The sequence below is a fragment of the Pithys albifrons genome, chromosome 7, assembly GCF_047495875.1.
Source record: "Pithys albifrons albifrons isolate INPA30051 chromosome 7, PitAlb_v1, whole genome shotgun sequence".
NCBI classification, from domain to species: Eukaryota; Metazoa; Chordata; class Aves; order Passeriformes; family Thamnophilidae; genus Pithys; species Pithys albifrons.
The window spans coordinates 34750295-34772221 of NC_092464.1; the positions used below are offsets into that span (position 1 = coordinate 34750295).

The window sequence follows — 21927 nt, forward strand, 5'->3', positions numbered from 1 at the left end:
TTTAACAGAATTATAAAGGAAATACACCCATACAGCAGGAGAAGGAAGAAAAACAGAAAATGCAAAGGCAAGTTATGAGAATTGTGATTTTAAAAAAAGGGTCTTCCATGTATTTCCCTTCACAGCACAGCCCTATTTTTCCCATCATCTCTTTTATATCAATTTTCCTTTTCTATATATACACTTATAAATGGTCTTTTAAGTTGAAAAGCAATTTAAATTGTTAGAAGCACTACTTTCAAATAATTTCATTTTGTGAATAAAGTATAGGCCTTTCTGTACTTGGGTTGTAAGGTTAGGATGGAGTTAAAAAAGGGACTAAGCAGGGGAGGTTACCATGATACGTGTCTCTGTAAAAACCACAGAAAAGACTAGTTGCCAGAGAATCTCCACAATTTTGCTCCATCTTCACAAGTTTACAGCCTTGGATCAGTGGGAATACCAAACCTCTGAAAAATTAAGATGCTCATTGGTTATGTTGGCTTGTCTGACACAGCTCTGCAGAAATACTCCAGGATCTGTACCCCAAAGCTACAGGACTCTAAAAGAGCTCTAGTCATGGTCTTGGGGCCCGTACTTCTTGCAAAGACTTAATCAACACTCCTCATTCACCTGGTCTGTACACACTGAAAGAGGTGGCCTTTGGGGGAACCCAAACCCACTGCAAACCAAACCAGATCACTTCTGTAAGGCAAAGGGGTCTGGGGTTTGCAGAGTCCTTAAAGTCTCCAGTTTTGCCTTGGAGACAAAAAAAAAGACACCACAGCCTCCCTTTAAGAGAAACAATCATCACAGCTGAGCCAACTCTCATCTTCCTTTTGGGGTCCAGCCAAACTGCTGAGCAGGTACCTTGGTAATGGCTCAGCTAGATTTCAATAAATGTGCAGGTCTGACTAAGTTAATTTTCTTGGTCTTCATAACAACTTCACGTTGTTTGATTTGGAGCTATAAGTTAGTAATTATTATTTGCCATGCAGTTGCATCCAAGACATAACAACACTGTTGCTGTGCCTGCAATATGGGATTGTCTTTGCTACACAAATCCTCCATGCATAAGTTTCAGTATTTCAGTTCTGGGATTGTAGTTCTTTTAGTTTGGTTTAGTCACCAAGTAACCAGTCCCTCTCTAAGGAACCCAGACAGTCACTTGACAGCAGATGACTGCTAGAAAATAAGAGATCCATTTCTGAAGCACTTAGCCATGCACAGTGTTGAGCACTTAAGCATTTTTCACTTTGGATTACTGAAGAAAGAGCTGAATATGTACAAGGTTAAAGTCTGGCTCCCGAGAAGGGGAATGTGGCATCTAACTCTGAAAAAACCCTATCTTTTAGTTGTTGCTGGGAACAAATCCCACCTGTTCTAAGAAAACCCTTACAGGAAATAATTGCACTTTTACTTATTATTTTTCATTGTTATTAGAAACCTTCTACTGTAGCTTTATTCCTTAGGGCAGAAACTAAAAACTACCACAAATTTTACTTATTATTCAAGCTCAGTCATGACCTCAGCCAAAAGCTCATGTTAAAATCTCATACACACATATGTGTCTAAGCACACACATATATTATAGTTAAGTCATACATTGATCAACTGTTTTGCACAATGTCATTCATTATTTTTTTCATTATTTTTTACAAGCACACCCATAAGGCTCTGTTAGAATAAGTGCCTCAGACTGCTAAATGCTGGGCAAACGTATATTTATTAGCTAGCATGCAGGATTAATACAGAGCCCCAAACCTGCATTAGATAGAATAATTTTGACTCCAATAAAGCAAGTTCTCTTCCATCATCTGCACAGCAATGTGAAATCCTGGCACCAGAGAAGTTTTGTCACAGATCCCAATACAGTCTCCTCAAGATATTTTAACAGATTTTATCATACCTTGCAGGCCTGAAATATCAAACGCATTCAGACAAACTTTCATTATGCTGAAGAACAGAATTTGGTCTTCGTTTTGTGAAGCACGGCTTACTTATTTTCCTATACTGTTTATACAAGACAGTCTATATATCTAGCTTTTGATAAAAACATAGCAGAAAAGTTCTTCAGTCTCTGAAGAAGCAATTAAACAAGTAGAAAGTTCTGAACAAGTAATGAGATGGTTTCTCAGACATCTGAAAGTGTGTTTTTTCAAACACACTGCAGTAGAGCTTGGCTGATTCATGCTTTACCATGCTGGACACCCCATAAGCCAAACACACAAAAAGGTAGTACTCTCAGCCCACTTCTCAGCAACAATTTAACACAAGAGCCCTGGGATTTGATTTCATATTTCAACTTTTCATTATTTTTTCAACTACATCTGCATGATACTACACTACTTTAACATAAAGTGTAATAATTAAATTTAAGCATTTACAGTGTGCTAACACAGGTGAAGGATTTTTGCAGTGAATGCCTAAAGTTGGGCTTTTCTCACTACATAAATTCTTGAGCTTGAAACTCTGCAAGTGCTGAATACTTCATTCCAGTGTGACAAAACACTTGTCATATTCTCAAAGTCAGGCAGCATTTATCTCCTCGGCATTAGGTACTTAATATTAACCATGTGCTTAAGTGCACATGACCTGAATTTGCAGTGTAAGTTCCAGAACACCACCAACAGGTATTTGTTTCCACTGCTTGCCCTGCCAAGTCTGATTTCAAGCTCTTTTAAAGTATTAATTGAGGAATATTTTGCAGTGCACTATCCTTAAAAAAAGAGGCCTACCACAAAAGAGCAACAGCTCTGTAGCTGTAACAATATTGAATAAATCTGCATCACCCAAAGAAGAAGCTGTTGCAGATTAGCATCTGAACAGCAGATTTAATGGTTCATAGTGAACTCTGATTCAACCTAACATGGAGTTCAGAAATGACACCTGCTGACAGAAGCCAAAGAGATTATGATATAAATAGCATTTCTGCTACAAATTCAGATTAATGTGGCTATGTATTAATAGCATATCCATCAACAACCAAAATTTTTGAGCACCTAATTTCTCCTCCTCTAAGTCCTCAGTTAATTTGCAGGGGGAACATGCCTGCTCTTTTACATTTCTGCTGTACACTTTAAGCTCACAAAGTAGTTCAGCTGAGCAGATTTCTTTTTCTTGCTGGATGCTGTTTAATGTGTTGTTACAGCATTCTGTGCAACAGCTGTCTGTGCCATATGATTACTTCATTGTTGAAAGCCTAACACATGGAAACTGTACTGAAATGTTAGTTGCTTTGATACCTATGAAGAGGAATGAGCTTTTACATTACAACAATGCATTTTTTAAACAACTTGAAGGAAAAAAAAAATTAAACACACATTTAGAATCTAAACCATATTAGTTTCCAGCATGCCTATTACTCTATTTCAATGCCCAGTTCCAAAGGCTGGTTACTATTGTGGTTTTGATTGTTATTACCAGCAAACAATGGGCGGTTTTCTTTCAGTTTTTGCATTCTTGGAAAAGAAAAGGGAAAAGATTCAAGAGGAGGCCCTTGGGATTTCTTCATGAGTTATCCATGAAGGAAAATGCAGAATTATAGGAATGATATCTCATGTCATTGAGATAACAGTACATGAGATAACAAGGTTTATTGGGAAAACTCAGTAACTGACACACAAGTGTGTTGCTTCTCAGAGTCAAAGCTTCCATAACAGACAAGTCCTTAATGGACCAGAAGCAGGGTGGATCCTCACAGATTAATTTCTGAGTTCCAACTGCCTTTGGTAGAAGGAGAAAGGAGATCCCTTGTTGTAAGTTTGAAGACTTTCCTCCCCTGTAAATTAGTCACCCATAGAGGGAACAATGAAGATCTAAATTATTTCATCAGCAATAAGAACACTCGTTAACACAGAAGGAAGATGTAATTTTTTAGTCACTGTTTTGCCAGTAGTTGCATTTGAATCCTGAACAAAATCCAGCTGAATAAGAAAAAAGCTTAATAGTCTGAGTTGCTAGATCTATTAATTTTATTGAATAAAAGTTTATATATACCTCTTAGAAGATATTTAATCTTAGAAGATATTCCCTAATGCTATAAATGGGACACGATCCTCTTTAGTTACCTAAACCTAAACCAAACACAAATATATTTAAAATTACTGCAAGTATTTAAGAATGCAGTCACACTAGATATAAAATGTACTCCTAATTACATCAAGCTCTGAAAATAAGACACTAAGGGAAGACTGATTTTGTTCTCTTTTGATTGAAAATATATTGAATTTCACTTTCTGTCATAGAATCACATATTATATAGTCATGTGTCACCACTAGCATGATTTAGTAGATAAGTCCCCACCCATTTCACAGGGTATGTTCTAACTGATTGAAACAGTGCAACTTTAGGATTACTGACAAAGCTATAAAGGGATCTTGATTTCATTTTAACAAAATGCTCCATATATCTAAAAAACTACTCAGTTACTATAAATCTAAAAAATCAACATTCAGATTGTATCCCCAGCTGGTAAATGTAATGATTTCTGCATCAATAGTGCTAACTTGAAAGCCTCAGTCACAGTTTTTTAAAGTCTTAAAATATTGCTGTACTGAAATTTTAGACATATTTGATTAAAATATCACTGTTTAGATCTTACAATTCTTAAAGGTTCAAGGCAACCCTACAAAGTATCTTTTACTCCAGATTAAAATTAATTATCACTTTCAAGTTTAACTAGAAAGGAGAAAAAAAGATTGCAAAGGTATTTTTTCTGGGTAGAAAAAGGGGCCACTTTCATAAATACTGACAGTGGCCCACTGGAAAGGTCAAAGAAATTTGTCATATTATGAAATGTGAAATCTTTCAAATGCAGGCAATCAAAATGACTGAACAAATATGACTCTCAAGAAAGGCATTTATCCTGGTTAATAAGACAAACCAGGAGTTAGTCACCTACTTAAATGACAGCTGTAAATCAGAATGGAACTTGCCAATTCCCTCATGGGGTCAGCTATGATCACCCATGAAAACTTCCCTCTTTCATCTCTTTCACAGGGGGAAGGAGACTGAGAGAATGGCCACAGCTGTTTCAGCACAGCATCCTCCCTGCTTTGTGCCAGGACTGGCTCCCATCCACTGCCCAACATGATCAGGCAGTAAGTGGGTCTACAAACCTATTAAAACAGCATAAATGTTATAACTTTTAATCTATTAAAATAAAAAATAAACAGGAAAAGATGTCTGAGAGCCAGTTTGTTCACAGCAAAATATAATGCTAATTATGAGGTTTTCGAGTATTCCAGCTTTTTTTGGGGAGGTGGGCAAGACTTAAGGTTGAACCATTAAAAAGCCAGTTGGTCGTATTAAATTCTTGCTTTAGGATTTATAGGAAGGCCAAAAATTCACTCCGGGCTGAAATTTACTATTCCAGGCCTGGAATAGTTTAAAAAAAAAAAAGGAGAAAAAAAGAAAAAAGTCATAAATATAGAAGGAAAAAAATCAAAAAACAGTGGTTTCAAATTGTTTTTGGCATTCCTTCAATGCAGAAGTGGCTTTATTTTTTTCTTTAGTCTGAATTTCATTAATATGAACTATTTTTCTAACTAAAATTTGGTACAGGTTATTTTAATAATGAATTACCAATAAGTTTCTATTGCTGGATCTTTTTTAAAGCTTTTCAGTATGAAGAGATATCACAGTTTTCAAAGCAATGTCAGTGCTCTGACTTACACTCAGAAGCCAGGAAGTTAGGGGTGGAAATTTCATCTGTGAGCCACACAAATGTATTAAAACATTTAAAAAATTAACAGCGTATGTTAAGGAGGTGATGCTGGCCTCATTTTTATCTATAACTAGACTTCATTGGTTTTGTGGGCTTAAAATTGACATCTAAAAACATAAGTTTTGTGACTTAATGGAGTGCTCCTTAATAAAGACATATTTCAATGTTTGCAGATTGTTAATGTCTTTCCAAAATAAGTTGTGTGCTGGTGCTACTTTGCTCTATTTCCCTATCACCCTAAGGAGCCTATATTGCTGATGGAAGCCATTTCTTTTGCTAAATCCTGCCTATAAAGTCTAACAAGAGCATTTATGCCCTGCTAAACAAAGTCTCCTGGGAGACACTGCTGTTAAAATAAAAACTGGACCAAGTTTTTAAAGTGAACTTTCTGCAATCATTAGAGGATGCAGGTCTTAAGAAGAAGAGAGAACTTGTTATTGGAGAGGGAACAAAAAACCAAATATAAGCAGAGAGCTATGCCAGCCACCCCGAGGGAAGAGAGGGGAGGTATAGAAAATTAACTACTGCCCTTCTACTTTCCACCAAAACCACAAACAGGCCATTTCAGGGGACTAACACATACAGAGCCTGAAGATAAATAGATGTCTACCTCATTACCTGAGAAGAGCCTTAAAAAGTACATTTCTTTGCTGAGTATTTCTGCTTCTCTATGAATAATACAATTTACAAAGAAGAGGGTACTGTATATGCACATGTAACATTTGCAGCATCAATGTGTGTCAGCTTGGAAGCTGCTTAGCTCTGTCTGAGAACGTGGCCCCATAGTCTTTTGGCACAGATTTTTACTGCAAGATTTAATAAATGCTCTCTGCAGCCAAACCACCTTGAACTGTTTCTTATCAAATTTCACAAGCTAAGTGGGTTTGAGCCTGGTCAATATGCAGATGAGAGATCATTATGTGAAATTATGCTTTGCTGAAAGATTACAACAGTAGCTTAGAAGTATCAGGAAATGGCGAGACATAGATGTAAGGACATGCAAAAACGTGAATGGGATTCAGGCACCTTCTGGCTTTGCCCAAGGCAAGACTAACGCACTTGGGAAAGCCACGACGAGCAGCACAGTGAAAGGCAGGACAGTATGGAGAATGGGACTCAAAGGTGAGTGAGGTTTCCGCTTTTTACTTTGAACAAGAATGGCAAAAAGCCATTTCTGCTGAGAAAGAAGTGTATTTGTAAGCCACCTCACTAGCCTGGAGGGCACGGTTCCTCTCCGGTATCTCAAGTGACATCTTCTTGGTGTCACACCTTGTGCAGTAACAATGATGCCAGGCACACTGATGAAGTGTGGTACCCTCACAAAGTATCGAACAACTGAGATGGGAGATAATAAAACGGAAACAGTCATTCTCAAAATGTCATGAATGGGTTGGGTCAAAACAATTCCTGTTTAGTTTTTGACAAAGTGTAGCTCTGAAGGAGGATGAGAAAAACGGTAATATTTGCATTATAACAAATACAGAACATAACCCGGATGAAGCCTTTTCAGGCAACCAAAGGAAAAATAGCCTCTTTGTTTTCTTAAGTTACAACAGCATACATGTTTACCTGCATTCAAAGACGAATAAACAAGAGTTTGCTCGGAGTACAAATCAAACAGGATTGCACGGAAGGAATACAGCAGTATTCTTCTTTCTCACTGTATGTAGTGGAAGGTATGCCTGTAGGGCTTGAAAGTTGTGTAGGCACTGTGAGGCTGAAATGAGGATGATTTACACACTCTAAATTTTTTCCCTGAAACAGATCTTGCCTAACTATTCTTGGTTGTATCGCCTTGTTAGTCAACTGCCATATATACTTGCTTGTGAAGGGAAAAGACTCCCATTAGGCAATAACAGACATGTGAGCTGCACATCTAAAATTAGTCTGCTGGCCCTCATGGGCTGCTTCTGTAGGCACTGCACCCACAGAAAATAGAAACTCAGCCATGGCATGACTCTGAGAACCTCACCTACATAAGTTAGAACAAAATTCTATGCCAGGTAAACCCTGGGGAAAATCCTGTGGTTATCAGAAAAATCTCGATGCTTATCTTAGGTTCAGAAAAACATTTAAGACGACAAAAATGGAAATTCTGGGCTGAGGCTGCTGAAAATACAACTCAGTTAACAGATAATGTAAAAAAAAAAGTCTTAAAGAAAGAATATATAGTTTTTGCTACTAGGTTAGCTACAAATAGCTTTTGCTACACATCCTAGCTTTGGAAAAGGACTCCAAGAGGCAGCTTGGAACAGAGTGTGCAGAAAGTGGAAGCTGGCATTATTTATAACCTGGCAAGCAGGACTCTCAAAAAAGCAGCCATAACAAGTTGATTCTCTTAACTGCAGGTAAAACAACATTCAGAGTAACCTTAAAAGTTTGCATAATACATAAATAATAAAAATATTTCAGTAGACAGATGCTGGCTTTTTTCATTAGTATTTGATGGAACTTGTTTCAAACAGTACATCACTAGCCAATGTACCTGACAGATGTGCAAACTTATACTACCTGACCACATCATGAATCAGCCTTCTCAGGAGGAGCTGTACAAAAAGTAAGCAAAAGAAAGAAGAAACTCCTTGCCATCTGTAGTATGTCAAGGAAATTTATCAGTTTGTTTCAAATGGGACATAATTAAGAAAATTAAAATTTTCTCAATTACATTAGGACTTTATAATTTAACTTTTCTCAGTGTGCTTCCCTTTTTCATAACCAGACACATACTGAACAACTAGTTCATTTTGCAACTTCCAGACAGAACATTGCAAGGACTGCTACAACTTTTCCACTTAATCATTAATACTAAGACATGAAACAGCCCATATAAAAAACACATGGCATAACAGTTTTCAAGGCAGTGATGCTCATGTGATTTCCTATTAAGGAGAATATATTGAGCCTATATATTACAGAATAGAATAACCCTACTATATGCATTTAGCTTTTTAGAAGGAAATACTGGTATTTAATCTGAATTTTAGCAGAATTATCTGACAAGGTCTCTACCCAATGTAAATTAGACTGACTTAAGCCAAGATATCTGGTTCAGAAGAACAAGTGATTTTCAGTTTCTATAATCAGTGCAAAAAAATCCCAGGAATTTTATATCTGGGAAAATCACTGGAATATTTGCTTTTGAAGAAAGTACAGATCATTAGATCATTTTTTTTCATGTATTTCTTTTCATGAACATAGTTTCCTAATGAAAGTCATGTCTACATGATGACAGCAGAACAACGTCTTTCCTGGTCACTCATTTATCTGTGAATTCAACTTCCCTCAAAAAGAAAAAAAGAAAAGATACTGACCAGTTGTTTTTTTTTTAACTGCCACTTTACCATATGCAAAACTCTCATACTGATCAATAAGGGGTCTTTTGAACATTTGGTATTTCTGGTAAGGTTAGTTTCAGCTGTGATTTTTAAAGTTTGTATCCTTCTCTGCTTTAGCAAAGAACTTGCCAATGCAAATGCAAATAAAATAGCCCAAAGCTTTTCTGTTTTATCTTTAGGTGTTCTACTTCCCAATGCCTCAGTATGTCTATGATTCTCTAAATGCCATGTAGCAGAACTGCTAGTTTATCTGGGACAAACCGAACAGTGGGTGCTTACCTGTAGGAGTACTACTGCGAAATGAAGAGGAGGGAGTGATTGGAGGGGTGACTGGAGGAGTAAGGCTTCCACTGCTGTGGCGAGGTGGAGTAGATACATTCCCACGGGACACTGTGCTTGACAAAGTCAAAGAGAGTTTCGGCTGAATCTTTTTCTTCAAAGATTCCTGCTCACGTCGGGCTGCATCAGTCATAAATCTAGAACAAGGACAATCATCAGGATGAGGGGTTTGCAATACTGTCCACAAACAAGATTCAAGTAAAGATAAATTATTTTTTGCCCTCAGTGACCCAGCGGAGCTTGAAACTCAGCCATGACAAGTTCCTCTGCAACACACAGATCTAAAAAATACAAACTTCATCAACAGCTTTATTTCAGTGTTCAAGATCTGGGCCATTTCATCCTGAATTCAATAGGATTTACATTAGATATTTGCATCATGTGCAAACACACGTGTTTTAAACTCCAAACAGAGCTCAGCGTTACAAACAGTAACATAATAACTGTACTCAATTCTTCACAATAACTACATTCGGTCATTCTGTGAAAAACTAGCTAAGTAACAGAGAAAAATGTTAGCAGAAAATGTAGATACATAATTTCCAACTTAGGATAATCACATTCTTTTACTAAAGGATGTTGCTTGCCGTAAATGATGTCTAATTAAATTGCAATTTCTCAAAATGGGAGTTCCCAACTCTGGAACACTAAGAAAGGTCTCTCACTAGAGCTTTGGTGCATGCTGCTGAAGGTCTAATGCCACTCAAGGTTTATTTACATGGGATGCCGAGAGGGAGTTCCACCAGCACGATGCAAGGGGTGCACTGGTAGTACAGTAATTCCAGCAGTGCAACTTTTTGCATGGTTTATCTCATCTAGAATAAAAAGAGTTATACCAGAACACCTGATACTGCTTTATGCTGATAATTGTCACTGACACCTGTAATTACTCTCACTTGAAAGGACCGTGGTTACCCCACAACAGTCTCTGCAATTTAGATTTCATGCCCTTAGCATTCAAGCAACATTTTAATCCTTTGCCTTTCTCTTTCACTGCATATGAAGCCATCTTGGAGGATTCCTAAGAAGACAGGCTAAGTAAATCACCTTGTCAGTACAGTCCTCTCCCCTTCAGGCTAAAGTACAAACTATACCTGTAAGTGAATAAAAGCAGTAAGCAGTTGCACTTGGTACAGAATAAAAAGTTAAGCTACACCCAGGCATTTGTTTGACCCGGTTAGACAGACTAGACCAAGCAATTTAGCCAAGACACAAACTTTACACAATGAGCTCTTGCAACCTTGGCAAACCATGAAGGGCACGTTCACAGAGGTGAGAACACAGTGCAGTCGATGTACTGCACTCACCTTGGAGCCAGCTGTCCCCCAGAAACTCACTGCTGAAATCCAGTAAGGATACAGAAGAACAAGAGTTACCATCAATTGCTTGTATCGGACTAACCGATGGTGATCTGGCTTTCCAATAGTCACACTCTCCTCAGAAGAGCTTAGGTAAGAGAATGAGACACACTCATGCATAGAAGCAGCCACAGACAAGAAGTCTGTGGAGGAAGGTTTTGGTAGCAGAGGGGGCTACAGGTCAAGAAAAGGTTAGGGGTTGCCTCATGCCAGCCACAGCTGGTTTTGGCCAGCTCCTCAGTGGACCCATCACATGGCACAGCTGAGCCCACCAGCCAAGCTGGTGGCACCTCAGTGAAAACATATTTAAGGAAGAGTAGAAAATGCTGGAGAGAGAGATAAGGAGGGAAGAGAGCAGGAAGCAACAGAGGGAATGAAAGAATAACCAGATCAGGGGAGGAGTTGGTGCTGCATGTGAAAAGCAGGTTACACCTTGGAGGCTCTGCAACCCATGGGTGACTAACATCTGAGCACAGGAAAAGCGACAAACAAGGTGCAGCAGAGAGAAACCTCTCCGACCCAACTCCAATCCCCTCACGTCTCGTCGCCTCACCAAAGGGACTGAGTGTGGTCTGCAGCTGTAGCAGGGGAGGAGACATGCCTGGAGTGAAGGTGAGCCTGGCAAGGCGAAAGAAGGTGGCTTTTCCCCCCACCTAAGGGTTCTAGTTCTTTTCTTTTGTTTCCCAATAACCAATGCCTGAATAAGTAATTAACTAATTATGATAGTTAGCAATAAATGAAGTTAATTTCCCCAGGTCAAGTCTGCATTAACCATGGCAGTACATGGTAAGTGATGTCCTTTATTTCAGCCCATTAGTTTCATTGTTCCTGCTGTTCTGTTTTCTCCTCCATACTGCTGTGGTTGGAGGTGTGGGGGTGAAAGAGCAAGTGGCTATGTGGGTACTTGGCTGCTGACAGATGCTAGTGCACCAATCTACCAAATTTCATGTGAGAACTGTATTTGCTATGTGACCAAACTGCCTGTTGTGTGACTTGACATTCCTTACCATATCACAAGACATGGAAGCAACCACTGATGTGCATCCAGAATCCAAGAGAGGACCACTTACAGCTCCCAAGAAGGAACAGCAGACCCTGAGGAGAGGGAGGCAGAGGAAATGCTGCCACACTAGTCATCTGTTTCACAGTTTATATCCTAACATCATTTGAAGGATCAGGCCACAGGCTGGCTGCACAAACTAATTCTGCAAACCACAGTACCACAAGTGCAGCAAACACAACTACCAGGCCACACTAGGTCTCAGAGCAACACATAAGAACTGCCACAGCATCTTCAACATGGTGCTGCAGGACAGTCCAGTTTCTTCTCTGGGCCTCAACCAACAGTTTAAATTAATACGAAGCACTATACTCATTCAGACAGCACAGAAACCCAAGATTATGTGACTGCTCACAACACATGGGCTGACTGGGTAGGAGCTGGATAGATTCTACTGAGCTGTGAGTCCAAACCTGACTGCACATATTAGGAGATCTCTGAGAAAAAAACCAGTTCTGGTGGAACAGTAAGGGGTACATAAGGAGGGATAAGGGAGAAAGAAAAAAAAAAGGGGTGGGGTGGGGGTGGGTGTTAGGCAACTATGCTAAATATGAAAGAAAAATTCAGCCTAGATAGAAAAAAAACAGCTTTTCCCCAAAAGGATTAGTGTACATCAACATAGCCTCAAAACACTGTGGCAAAAAATTTTAGGTACCATTAGAACAATAAAGATGTATCCTGTCCATCCATACAATGGAGGCATTAATAAGTGGATTTTTGCCATGATATATAACATTAACAAACAATCTACAGACATTAATAAACAGGTGACATGACAGCTTATCTTCTTTGAACTGAGACAATATATCATGTCAAATCCAGATATGGCATTTTTATGAAGTTAATATTTTAAATGCAGATATCCATAGTAACAGCTCATTGCTAAATTTCTCTTCTTCAAATAAGGGTGCAGATGATATTGACAAAGACACCGTCAAATAGAAGTCTAACTTCATTCAAGAAAAAAGAACTAAAACGATCTTAATAAAATGGGCATTCAGTACACACTTGCTTTCCTTTAACTAAGAAACATCTAATCAATTATTTTTGCTATTCGCGCTGTAATGTATGGTTGCTTCTGGAAGGGAAGCCTAATTCCTTAAGAAAATGTTATGGTAACATTATAAATCCTTGAAAACTTGGAAGATAACCTCAACTCTGAGCTGTTAGAAGCAGCAGTATGAAAGCTGCTTTTTAACAGACTCAGTCACAAATAACAATGTTAAAATAATATTGAGGTATAACCAGTCTGGTTGAAGTCCATAAAAATCAGGAAAATTTGAAGTTATAGCTGAAACTTTTCCCTGTCCTTTCACTCACTCACATTTGGGCTAAGCATGTGAAGTATATTCCAAAACATCATTTGTTGTCTACACTGCGAATCTGAGAGAAATGGAAGGCAGTCTGTGGAAAGTTTAGTTTCTGATATCTCAAGTACGGAATTAACCTTTTCAGATCTAAATAGTCCCATATATGTTTGTTGAAGCACTGGCAATGACATGCTTTTGAAAAGGAAACTTGTCTAAATGGATTAAAAGAAAACATTTTTCTGTATTATAATTCAAATGCAGTATTATACACGTGTCTAACTATGGTGGTTTTCTTCAAAGCTTACAATATGAGTATTTTAATGATGGGTATAAAATGACATTTCCAACTAAGGTTTCAATTTTTCATACTGAAAGTACATTATGGTTGCAACATCAAGTGTTCAGGAATAAAACATGCTGGAATTAAGGTTGAATACTGGTCTCTAAATTACATGACTACATGCAATTTTCCCTGCCTCATTTAAATGCACAAGATGTCTGGGAAACAGAAAATGAACTGGAACTAACAAGGAGTGCTGTAAGAGCATTTATGTTAAATCCCATCTCCTTGATAGTCTCTCTCACCACCTTCAAATCTGATCAAATCTACCTCTGCTATTTTCAAATTATTATCTACACAACCCCGCCCCTCTAGTTCCATCATTATGCAGATTTTAGTCACCTTTCCTGTTGCATAGGATTTTGCTTACACCTTAAAAGCCTCTCTCCTCAAAACCAATACACTGCATAGATGCAGTGAAACAAGAATTATTCAGCTCCCAGCCATTCATTGACCCTGTTTTGAAAAATATGGTGTTTTTGTGCTTTCTTGCCAATTGTTCATAACGTCAGGGAGGAGTGAACTCTTTAGAAGGAGATCTCTTCTACACCCATTTTTTCTTTCCTCACCCTTTCACCTTCCTAATAATTTAAATCTCTGCTACAAAATACATATGTGCAGTGATTTCTGAATCAAATACTTGCAACAACTTTAATAAACACAAGCAAAATATAGTCGCCACCCCCCCCCCCCCATTCCCTGGAATGGTTCAAGTATTTTTGTTGAAACTTTCCCAAGAAATTCAGCCTGAAGGAGACACTCAGCATGGTAAATTTCAGTCCAAACAGATGAATGCTGGTAATATAATAAACAACTGAAACAGTCTTATAATGGAAAGACCTTTCAAACCTTTGCAAGGTTTCTAAGTCTTGTCATACCCCAAAATTTTTGGAATCAAGAATGAACAGAAGCAGAACGCTGTCAGAAATTTCCTTGTGCTATTAGCAGGCATTGCTTCACAATCATGCCCCAGTGTGACTCACACTATGATGTTACAGTTATTTTATCATAAAAGTTATGCTACACACAATTTTAAAACAGTTTAAGAGCTCTGGAATCATACATCCAGACTGAGGGTAAGGGTTATAAAAATTAGTTGCAAATAACATGAAAGGCAAAAAACCCCGTTGGCTCTTCAGAATGTATATTCTTGATAATGCTTATCAGGGTGTGAGGTACCCTTTCCTCCTCCTCCTCACTGCTGAAGTCTACTGATGCAGGAGGTTAGCTCTGCTTGGACCTGCTCTGTTTCCATGTCCATAGACATTTATGCTGACAGTGAAGGAGGTGTATCACAGCTACCTGGCTGGATTTAAATATTAATTTCCTACATTTGATTTCTTCATGATCTAGTCTCTAAAACAAATACCAGCAGAGGAGATGTCACAATCACAAGTCTATCGTTCCCTAGTTACTGCGTAAACAGACAAGAGATGGGAGGGGCATTATTCTGAACAAGCAGATTACACTGCATAGATGCTCAAGCCCAAGATTGCTCCACAACACTGTCTGGCTGCACACAAGCTTAAAAAAAATTACAACACTACCTAACAGTCACAAATATACCCTGCCCTGTGCCTCACCACTGACAACTAGTACTAGACCACAATGGGGAAAGATACCAGAACAGAATTAGTTCTGACCTTTTCTCATTATTACACAGATAATTATGAAAACACATTCAGCTCATATTCACATTTGCCTAAATTTGGCTAACCAGTACTGGGAAAGCCCGTCACCTTTACCAGAACATGAGAACATGCTGAGTTTCCACCACTTGCATTTCAGCAGATCGATCCTTAACCCAACACTTGGTCAACTTTGAGGTTGACTGGCAATAAGAGAAGAAAAATCCATGGGGCTTTATAATAGGTTTGCGCTGCTTTCTAGTAGTATTATAGTTAGATAAAAAGTGGTCAAACTTACTTGACAGATGGGGCACACACTGGCTCAATTACATACTAAATACTTAACTACATATGTACATGAAAGCCACACATTGATTCTCCTGCTACCTTTTATACCCCATCAGATCAAGGTGCTTGTTGTATCTGCTTTCCCCCTCAATCTTTTCCCACTTCTGCCTCAAGATGTTTATGCAGTTCTTTGTCAGTGCTGCACCAAGAGAAATAAGGAGGTGGGGATGGTAATTTTAGGTCCCAGTCTTCCTCATCATATTAGCAGTGATTAGGTTAAAAAAAAAAAGTCTAGGATGGAAAGCACTTCTAATTGTACAGTATTTTAAAACTTCAGGAGAACTCTGCTTTGATGAGGGATTAGGAGTATCTACTTCTGAAGGCACGACCTCATTTCACAGGATGGGACTCTATGGACCCGTCAGTCTGGAACTGTCCTCCACACCTTTTGCTGTCTTTACAAGGAAAGATAAAGGAAAGTGGTTTGATTTAACCAGTGCTAGAAGGAAAAGACAATTGTTAAGTTGAACTGCTGTTGGGTTAAGGGGAAATCTGATGAAATCTAAATGGTGGGAGTTCAGCAGTAGACTGTCTTGTCTTCTGGAAAGGATGAAAGGCTTTTCTCAGTTGAACTTGAACAAAACTGTCCAAAACAAAACCAATCAGTATTCCCTGTAATGCCTTGCCACACTACTTATTTGATAATGAGGAAAGAACTACATGAGCAAGTTTCATACCATCCATCAACTCGAATAATTTGATGAACACCCTAGAGCACTTTCACATACCACCCTTTGTAGTGTGGGAGAAGCAGAACTATTCTATAGCTCTGTACAGACCTCTTGATTTGCAGGAGCTAGCAATATTTTTTTTTGTCTTTAGAGATCTTTCATTTGGCAAAACCCTAAAAAACATCAGTGTGAAAAAGCCCCATTAAAACCATGCACAATCACACACATGCCTCCACGCTATTTAGAGTATTTGCATAGTACTAACACATATGATTCATACAAAACTCCCTTTTGATCATCTTGCTTTTCTTCTGATTTCACAAAAACATAAGTGAAGAAGAAACAGCACAAAATAATAATCCCCTCTCAAACCTGTATCCTGTTTCAAAAGATGCATTAATCAGACCAAACAGATCATAAAAGGGCATATCTAAGTTTCTGGAAAGAACCCTGCCAGTCCAGTATTTATGGTAGAAACACCACACATTTAGGTTGGACTTCAACATGCACGTTCACTCAGATCAGGTTTTACAAAGGAACTCACTGTTCATTCCCAGTGGCAGTTGTATTCAGACTCCTATGTTGTAAGCTTTAAGGAATAAGGAATATTTAGGACAAACTGATGAGTATCTTAGAGACACAGGACAGATTTCTTTTTATTATTAGTTTTAGCAATAATTCATTGCTGGTACAATTCTTTCATTTCCATTATTCAACCAGTTCTCTCAGGGTGTAGAAATACTACTGCCACAAAATCAGTGATACTGCAATACACATTTTTCTGAATATGGGCATCTTTAACAAATGCACTAGAGAGTATCAGGATTCACATGTACCCTAAAAAAAGTTAAATTGCATTTCTGCCTCATCCCTGAAAGCCTCTAACACAACATGCAGTCACATTCATTGCTGTCAGTAGACTCAAGGCTGCAACCTTAGGAAATCTGCTCAATATGAGCAAGAGTTCAGCGGGTTTGCTTTAGTTGCCTCCTCTTCACACATTCTTAAAAGTACAATAAGGGACAATAAAATGTTTGCCATGGGGATATTTTGTGCTTCTAGCACAAAAAGTTGATTCAGAAGATTGAGTAATTTCATATCTAAATATGTGAGTGGGGCTAATGGATGGTGATATGCCAAATAATCTATTACGATTCAAACAGAATTAAAAAAAGCAGCAATTACCTAAAAATCCCAAACAATATATTTGCCTACAGTAAAATCTGTGTTTATTCACTGTTAGTCAATATAAGGCAGTACCAAAAGTAATGGAAAGAAATTTAGTATCTCTCTTGATTTCAGAAATATACAAAAAGATCAGTGTGAATTACATTTCCTACTTAGATTAATATACACTGGACATAAGACCCAGACCTCCATTTTATAATAGTTTGACATATGTAATATATTAAATATTTATGATATTTAATATATTGATATTAATATTTTCTGTTTGAAACAGAGTTCTTTTTCTTCTGTGATTTTCCCCCTCCTTTATTCTGCCTTTTCCCCCTTCTCCTTTATTCTGCTTATACTTATTTTCCTATATCTACTTTTCAAGAAGCACAAAAATAATATTTAATTTAAAATTAAAAGCAAACAAACAAATCCGTGTAGTATGTTCACCCCACCATAAAGAATAGCTGTTTACTTAAAAATTAATGTTCTGCTCTGAATCTTACAAAGAAAGCACTTTTTTTTAGGTTTTTGTTTGTTTGCTTTTTAAGCAACATGGTACTTTAGCCTTTTTGGTCTTAAATTTGTGCAAGTAATGCAGTAAATGCAAAAGGGCTGCATTTTAGTTTATACATTTTTTTAAACTGACAGAAAAAATGCACACTGGATAGATAACATTAGAACAGCAATGTAATCAGAACAGATGAAGTCTTATTTTAGATATTTCATTCATAATGAAAATTCATTACTTATCCCCTCGACTGATGACAGCGACTCAAGGAGAAGCCCACATCATCTTTCTGATGTTAAAATAAACAAATGACAATTCTGTGTTTAAAAGGAACAAAATTAGAGTTCACCAAAATCAATTTAGGAGAGCAACAGTAATTTCCAAAACATTAGAAACATATCGCTAGTTCTCTTCCTTTCCCCTCCCACTCCTTCCCCATTTTTTCCACCCTATATTGAAGTAAATGAGTGAGTTTCAGAAAGGAACTATAACTTAGCTGCATCTTCAAGATTCTGTAATTTCCATGGAGTGAGAGGCAACAGTTAAGCAAAATTGATGCTAGAAGGAGGCAATTAGTAGGAAGGCAACTGCTGTTTGTCATGATATTGTCACCTCTGCTACAAATGCAGAACAGTTTAAAAAGTCACGATAACCCATGCAAGTACATTCAACGAAAAGACTCGCTATGCTGCATTCTGCCTTGACATCAGCTTATCTCTTAACAAACTCATTCCAGAGTTTTGCCATTGGCAAAAAAGCACATTCGGATGGTGTAAAACACTTGCAGACTTTCTTGCAGTTGGGACAGATTTTTAAGATGTTGCAGCACACCCCTGCCTTTAGCATTATGTAGCACTCCTCACTTCAGAAATCCTGCTCTCTGCATTCACCGCAGGCTTATTAGGACATACATCCGCCTTGGCTTTGCTTACGGCCATTAGCGAACAAAGTAGTCATCACCTGCTGCTAACAACAGATACTTTATGGATGATTGCTTAATTAATCATTGAATATAATGTCACGAATCCTTACATTTCAGTTCACATCCTTGTTAACATACAGGAATAATGTAATGTCATACAGCCATAAAATGTTATCGAGACTGAAAGGAGAATCCTAGCAGACATAAATAACATGAAATGGAGTATTTCAGCATTTAAAATAATTTTTAAACCACAAAATTTAAAAATATACACTGACACTTTTTAAATTTGCATCATATATAGTAAATCCTAAAATTAGTTTTCTTAGTATGACCAAAGATGACCTCAGCTGAAAGAGTACTGATGGCATCTCTTCAGGTATACTCTAACTTAACCTATAAGTTATTTAATTTAAATATTCTAAATATTGTTATTTCACATTTTATCAGACTACTCTAGGCTTTCACAATAAAGAAGTACAAAATTCTTGAAGGCAGAATAAAAACTTAACTCTTATTTTAGTGAAAGTGTACAGGGGAGTTAAATTGTGTTTGTCTTCTTATTTGTAGAAATTATAAACTTTAATAAATTACAAATCTCTTTGAAGAAGACGGAATTAAGCTGCTCATAACTAAAAATAAAGGGTCTGTATCTCCCAAATTTGATTCAAATCTCAAAATATTTCTTCTGTGGGACTAAGTAGTCTACCAGCCCTGCTCTGGCTCTCTGCAAGGCTCCAGTGTTGTCAAATTGCCTAGTTCCAGAATGATGTTTTACATTCACATGTGCTTAACCTAAAATATGGTATTTTTTCCATTACTGGTCCACACTATTTCCTTTTGAAAAGCTTATTGTAACTATTTGTGTAAAAACAATTTCTTCCAGCCAGCGCTACATAGAAATAGATCTGTGTACGAATGACACACACTTTTACTGTTGGACTTGGTTTCATTTTATTGATGCCTTAAGGACTTCTAGCTTTAAGAAACAGGGAGCTGAAATGTCAGATATTTTATTCTTGTAACGTTCCACTTGTGTCTGGTATTCTTGTGCCATTTCATGTTGAGTTCCTCTGAGAATTCAAGTCAACACCCAAAGACAGATTTATCATGCAAAAATTTAAAAATAGATATTATCAAAAAGCACTGCTTATTAACTGTAAGGATGTCTAATACCAATCTGCATAAATAAGCCATTCTTTGGTATTTCACACAGTATTAGTCAAACACAGTAACTAATACACTTTTCAGTCTTTTGGAAACATACCACATACTGTCTGCACTGGCTCATCCAGCAGTTTCTATACAGTAAGCAATCCATTCAGCAAAAATAAGGCAAAAAGACACTGTGGTAATAAGCTACATAATAAATTAATTCTTAAAGACATTGAAGTCACTTACAATGACTGTTTGATTTTATCTTTAAAGGAACATGAAATCTGTTTGGGAAAACACTGATGCAGAGCTCTCCCAAGCTTAAAATGTAAGTGAAGATTTACATGGAGATGCATTTTTAAAACTAATTTATAAATCTGTATTCAGAGGACTGGGAGGGGTAAAGTTAATAATGGAAAATTGCAGCAATCTTAACATTAGGAATGTGAAATGTCTGGTCTTAATAAACCAAGTTTTCAGGCATCGTGAGTTGTTTGAGAAGACAACAGAAACTTGCAAACAACTCAGCCCCACTAAAATGACAAATTGAACATTCCCAATCCTTCAGACCCTGCTGGAATGAGTCACACATCCATAAAATGGCTGATACAAAAGATTCCTTCTAAAAAGCAAGAAAGTTCAGGTAAAGGTGGACAAGGAAAAGTGGAGGAGGAAGTAGATAACCATCACATGTGTGTTTGCTCTTCATACAAATGGAAGAACGAACTCTGTAATTATGTGGTATTTTAAAAAAGGTACCTTTCTACACTTTAAGCTGGTTTGACTGACAAAGTTAACAGTTCATTATGTAATCACTGCATTAGTATTAGCAGTTTGGGGAAGGGGAAGTACGTAAGAACCAAGAATAAATCCCAAGGTCTCATCATTCAGCTGTGAGATACAAAAGCAGAACACCGATTTGCATTTTGAAATTTTGTCCCCATTAGTCTTGGGGTGTGAGACCAGAGCCGGGCACATATGGGAGTGCAGTAAATCCCACAGTTTCACTCAGTCTAACAGGAAACCCTTCCCTTGCATCCCTCTCTGGCAGCCACCCTCCCACCTCCAGCTCGGAGTGATCTGATGAAACCAGCGAAACCCTGCTAGGATGCGGAAGAAAAGGACTGACATCTGAATAACTAACAATGCGCTGCCTCTCAGGCAGACAGCAGGGAAGTTCCTTCAGCCCTGTTTGATCTGCTTCGCCGGTGTTATTGCAGAGAGCTGGGTTTTCATTAGGTAAGGAAACCCCCCCAAAGCCACGATGCAGCCTGTGAAGCGAGACTACAAATGCATCCTAACACAATGCCTGAAGAGAAAATAGATGGTGTAATACAGAGAGGCCTAAGAATTCCAAGTGGAAAAAAGTATAAATTACTATTTTAATTAATTTCCTAATGTAAAATACAGCTGTAGTAATGTTGGCAAATATAACCTGCCTGTTTTAAGTTTGTTAAATGAAATCATGCTCTTTAATTGGGTCTTAATATACAAAAGTATGTTTTATTTACTTTTTATTACAATATCAGTATTTTAACTTTCAGTTTGCTTGTGCAAAAGCTTTATAAATTACTTGAATCACTTAAATCTGAATACTATAATCTGCAGTTACAATGTACCAGTTTGAGTTTCAACCATTAAATGCCTTTTTTGTGGACTCCCGCTGCTATGTGAACTAGCTGTAGGCTATTAAAATAATGAGTCCGGACTGAGTCATCTGATCTCAGCCTTGGTGCAAAGCCCGAGGAAAAGGACTTAGCCCACAATTCCTAGTCTGTTTACCAGACTAGGACCAGACTAGACTGCTGGAAGCGGTACCCCCGTGCTCCCTTCCCCCGCGCACCGCTGGGGCATCCGCGGTGTCACAGAGCCCTCTGCAGGCGCCGCCACCGCCTCGCCGCCCGCATCCCCTCGCATCCATCGTCCCGCACCACCGCCTCGCACCACCTCACAGCCATCTGCCCCGTCCCAGCGCCCCCAAACAAGCCACCTACTTACTTGCCCCTTCATTAAGCATGGCTTCTTCCAGAAGGGGCTGTAGGCCAAGGCAAAGGGGAAAGTACGCA

At 38.0% G+C, this 21927-nt stretch overlaps 1 protein-coding gene across 1 annotated transcript in view; it reads right to left on the minus strand.

Moving 5' to 3' along the window:
- Positions 1-21927, minus strand: part of JAZF1 (JAZF zinc finger 1) — a 186821-nt gene that overhangs the window by 20485 nt on the left and 144409 nt on the right. Inside the window, exon 3 of the mRNA XM_071560109.1 lies at positions 9323-9519. Within this exon, the coding sequence (XP_071416210.1) occupies positions 9323-9519 (197 nt within the window). The remainder of the gene's footprint in view (positions 1-9322; positions 9520-21927) is intronic.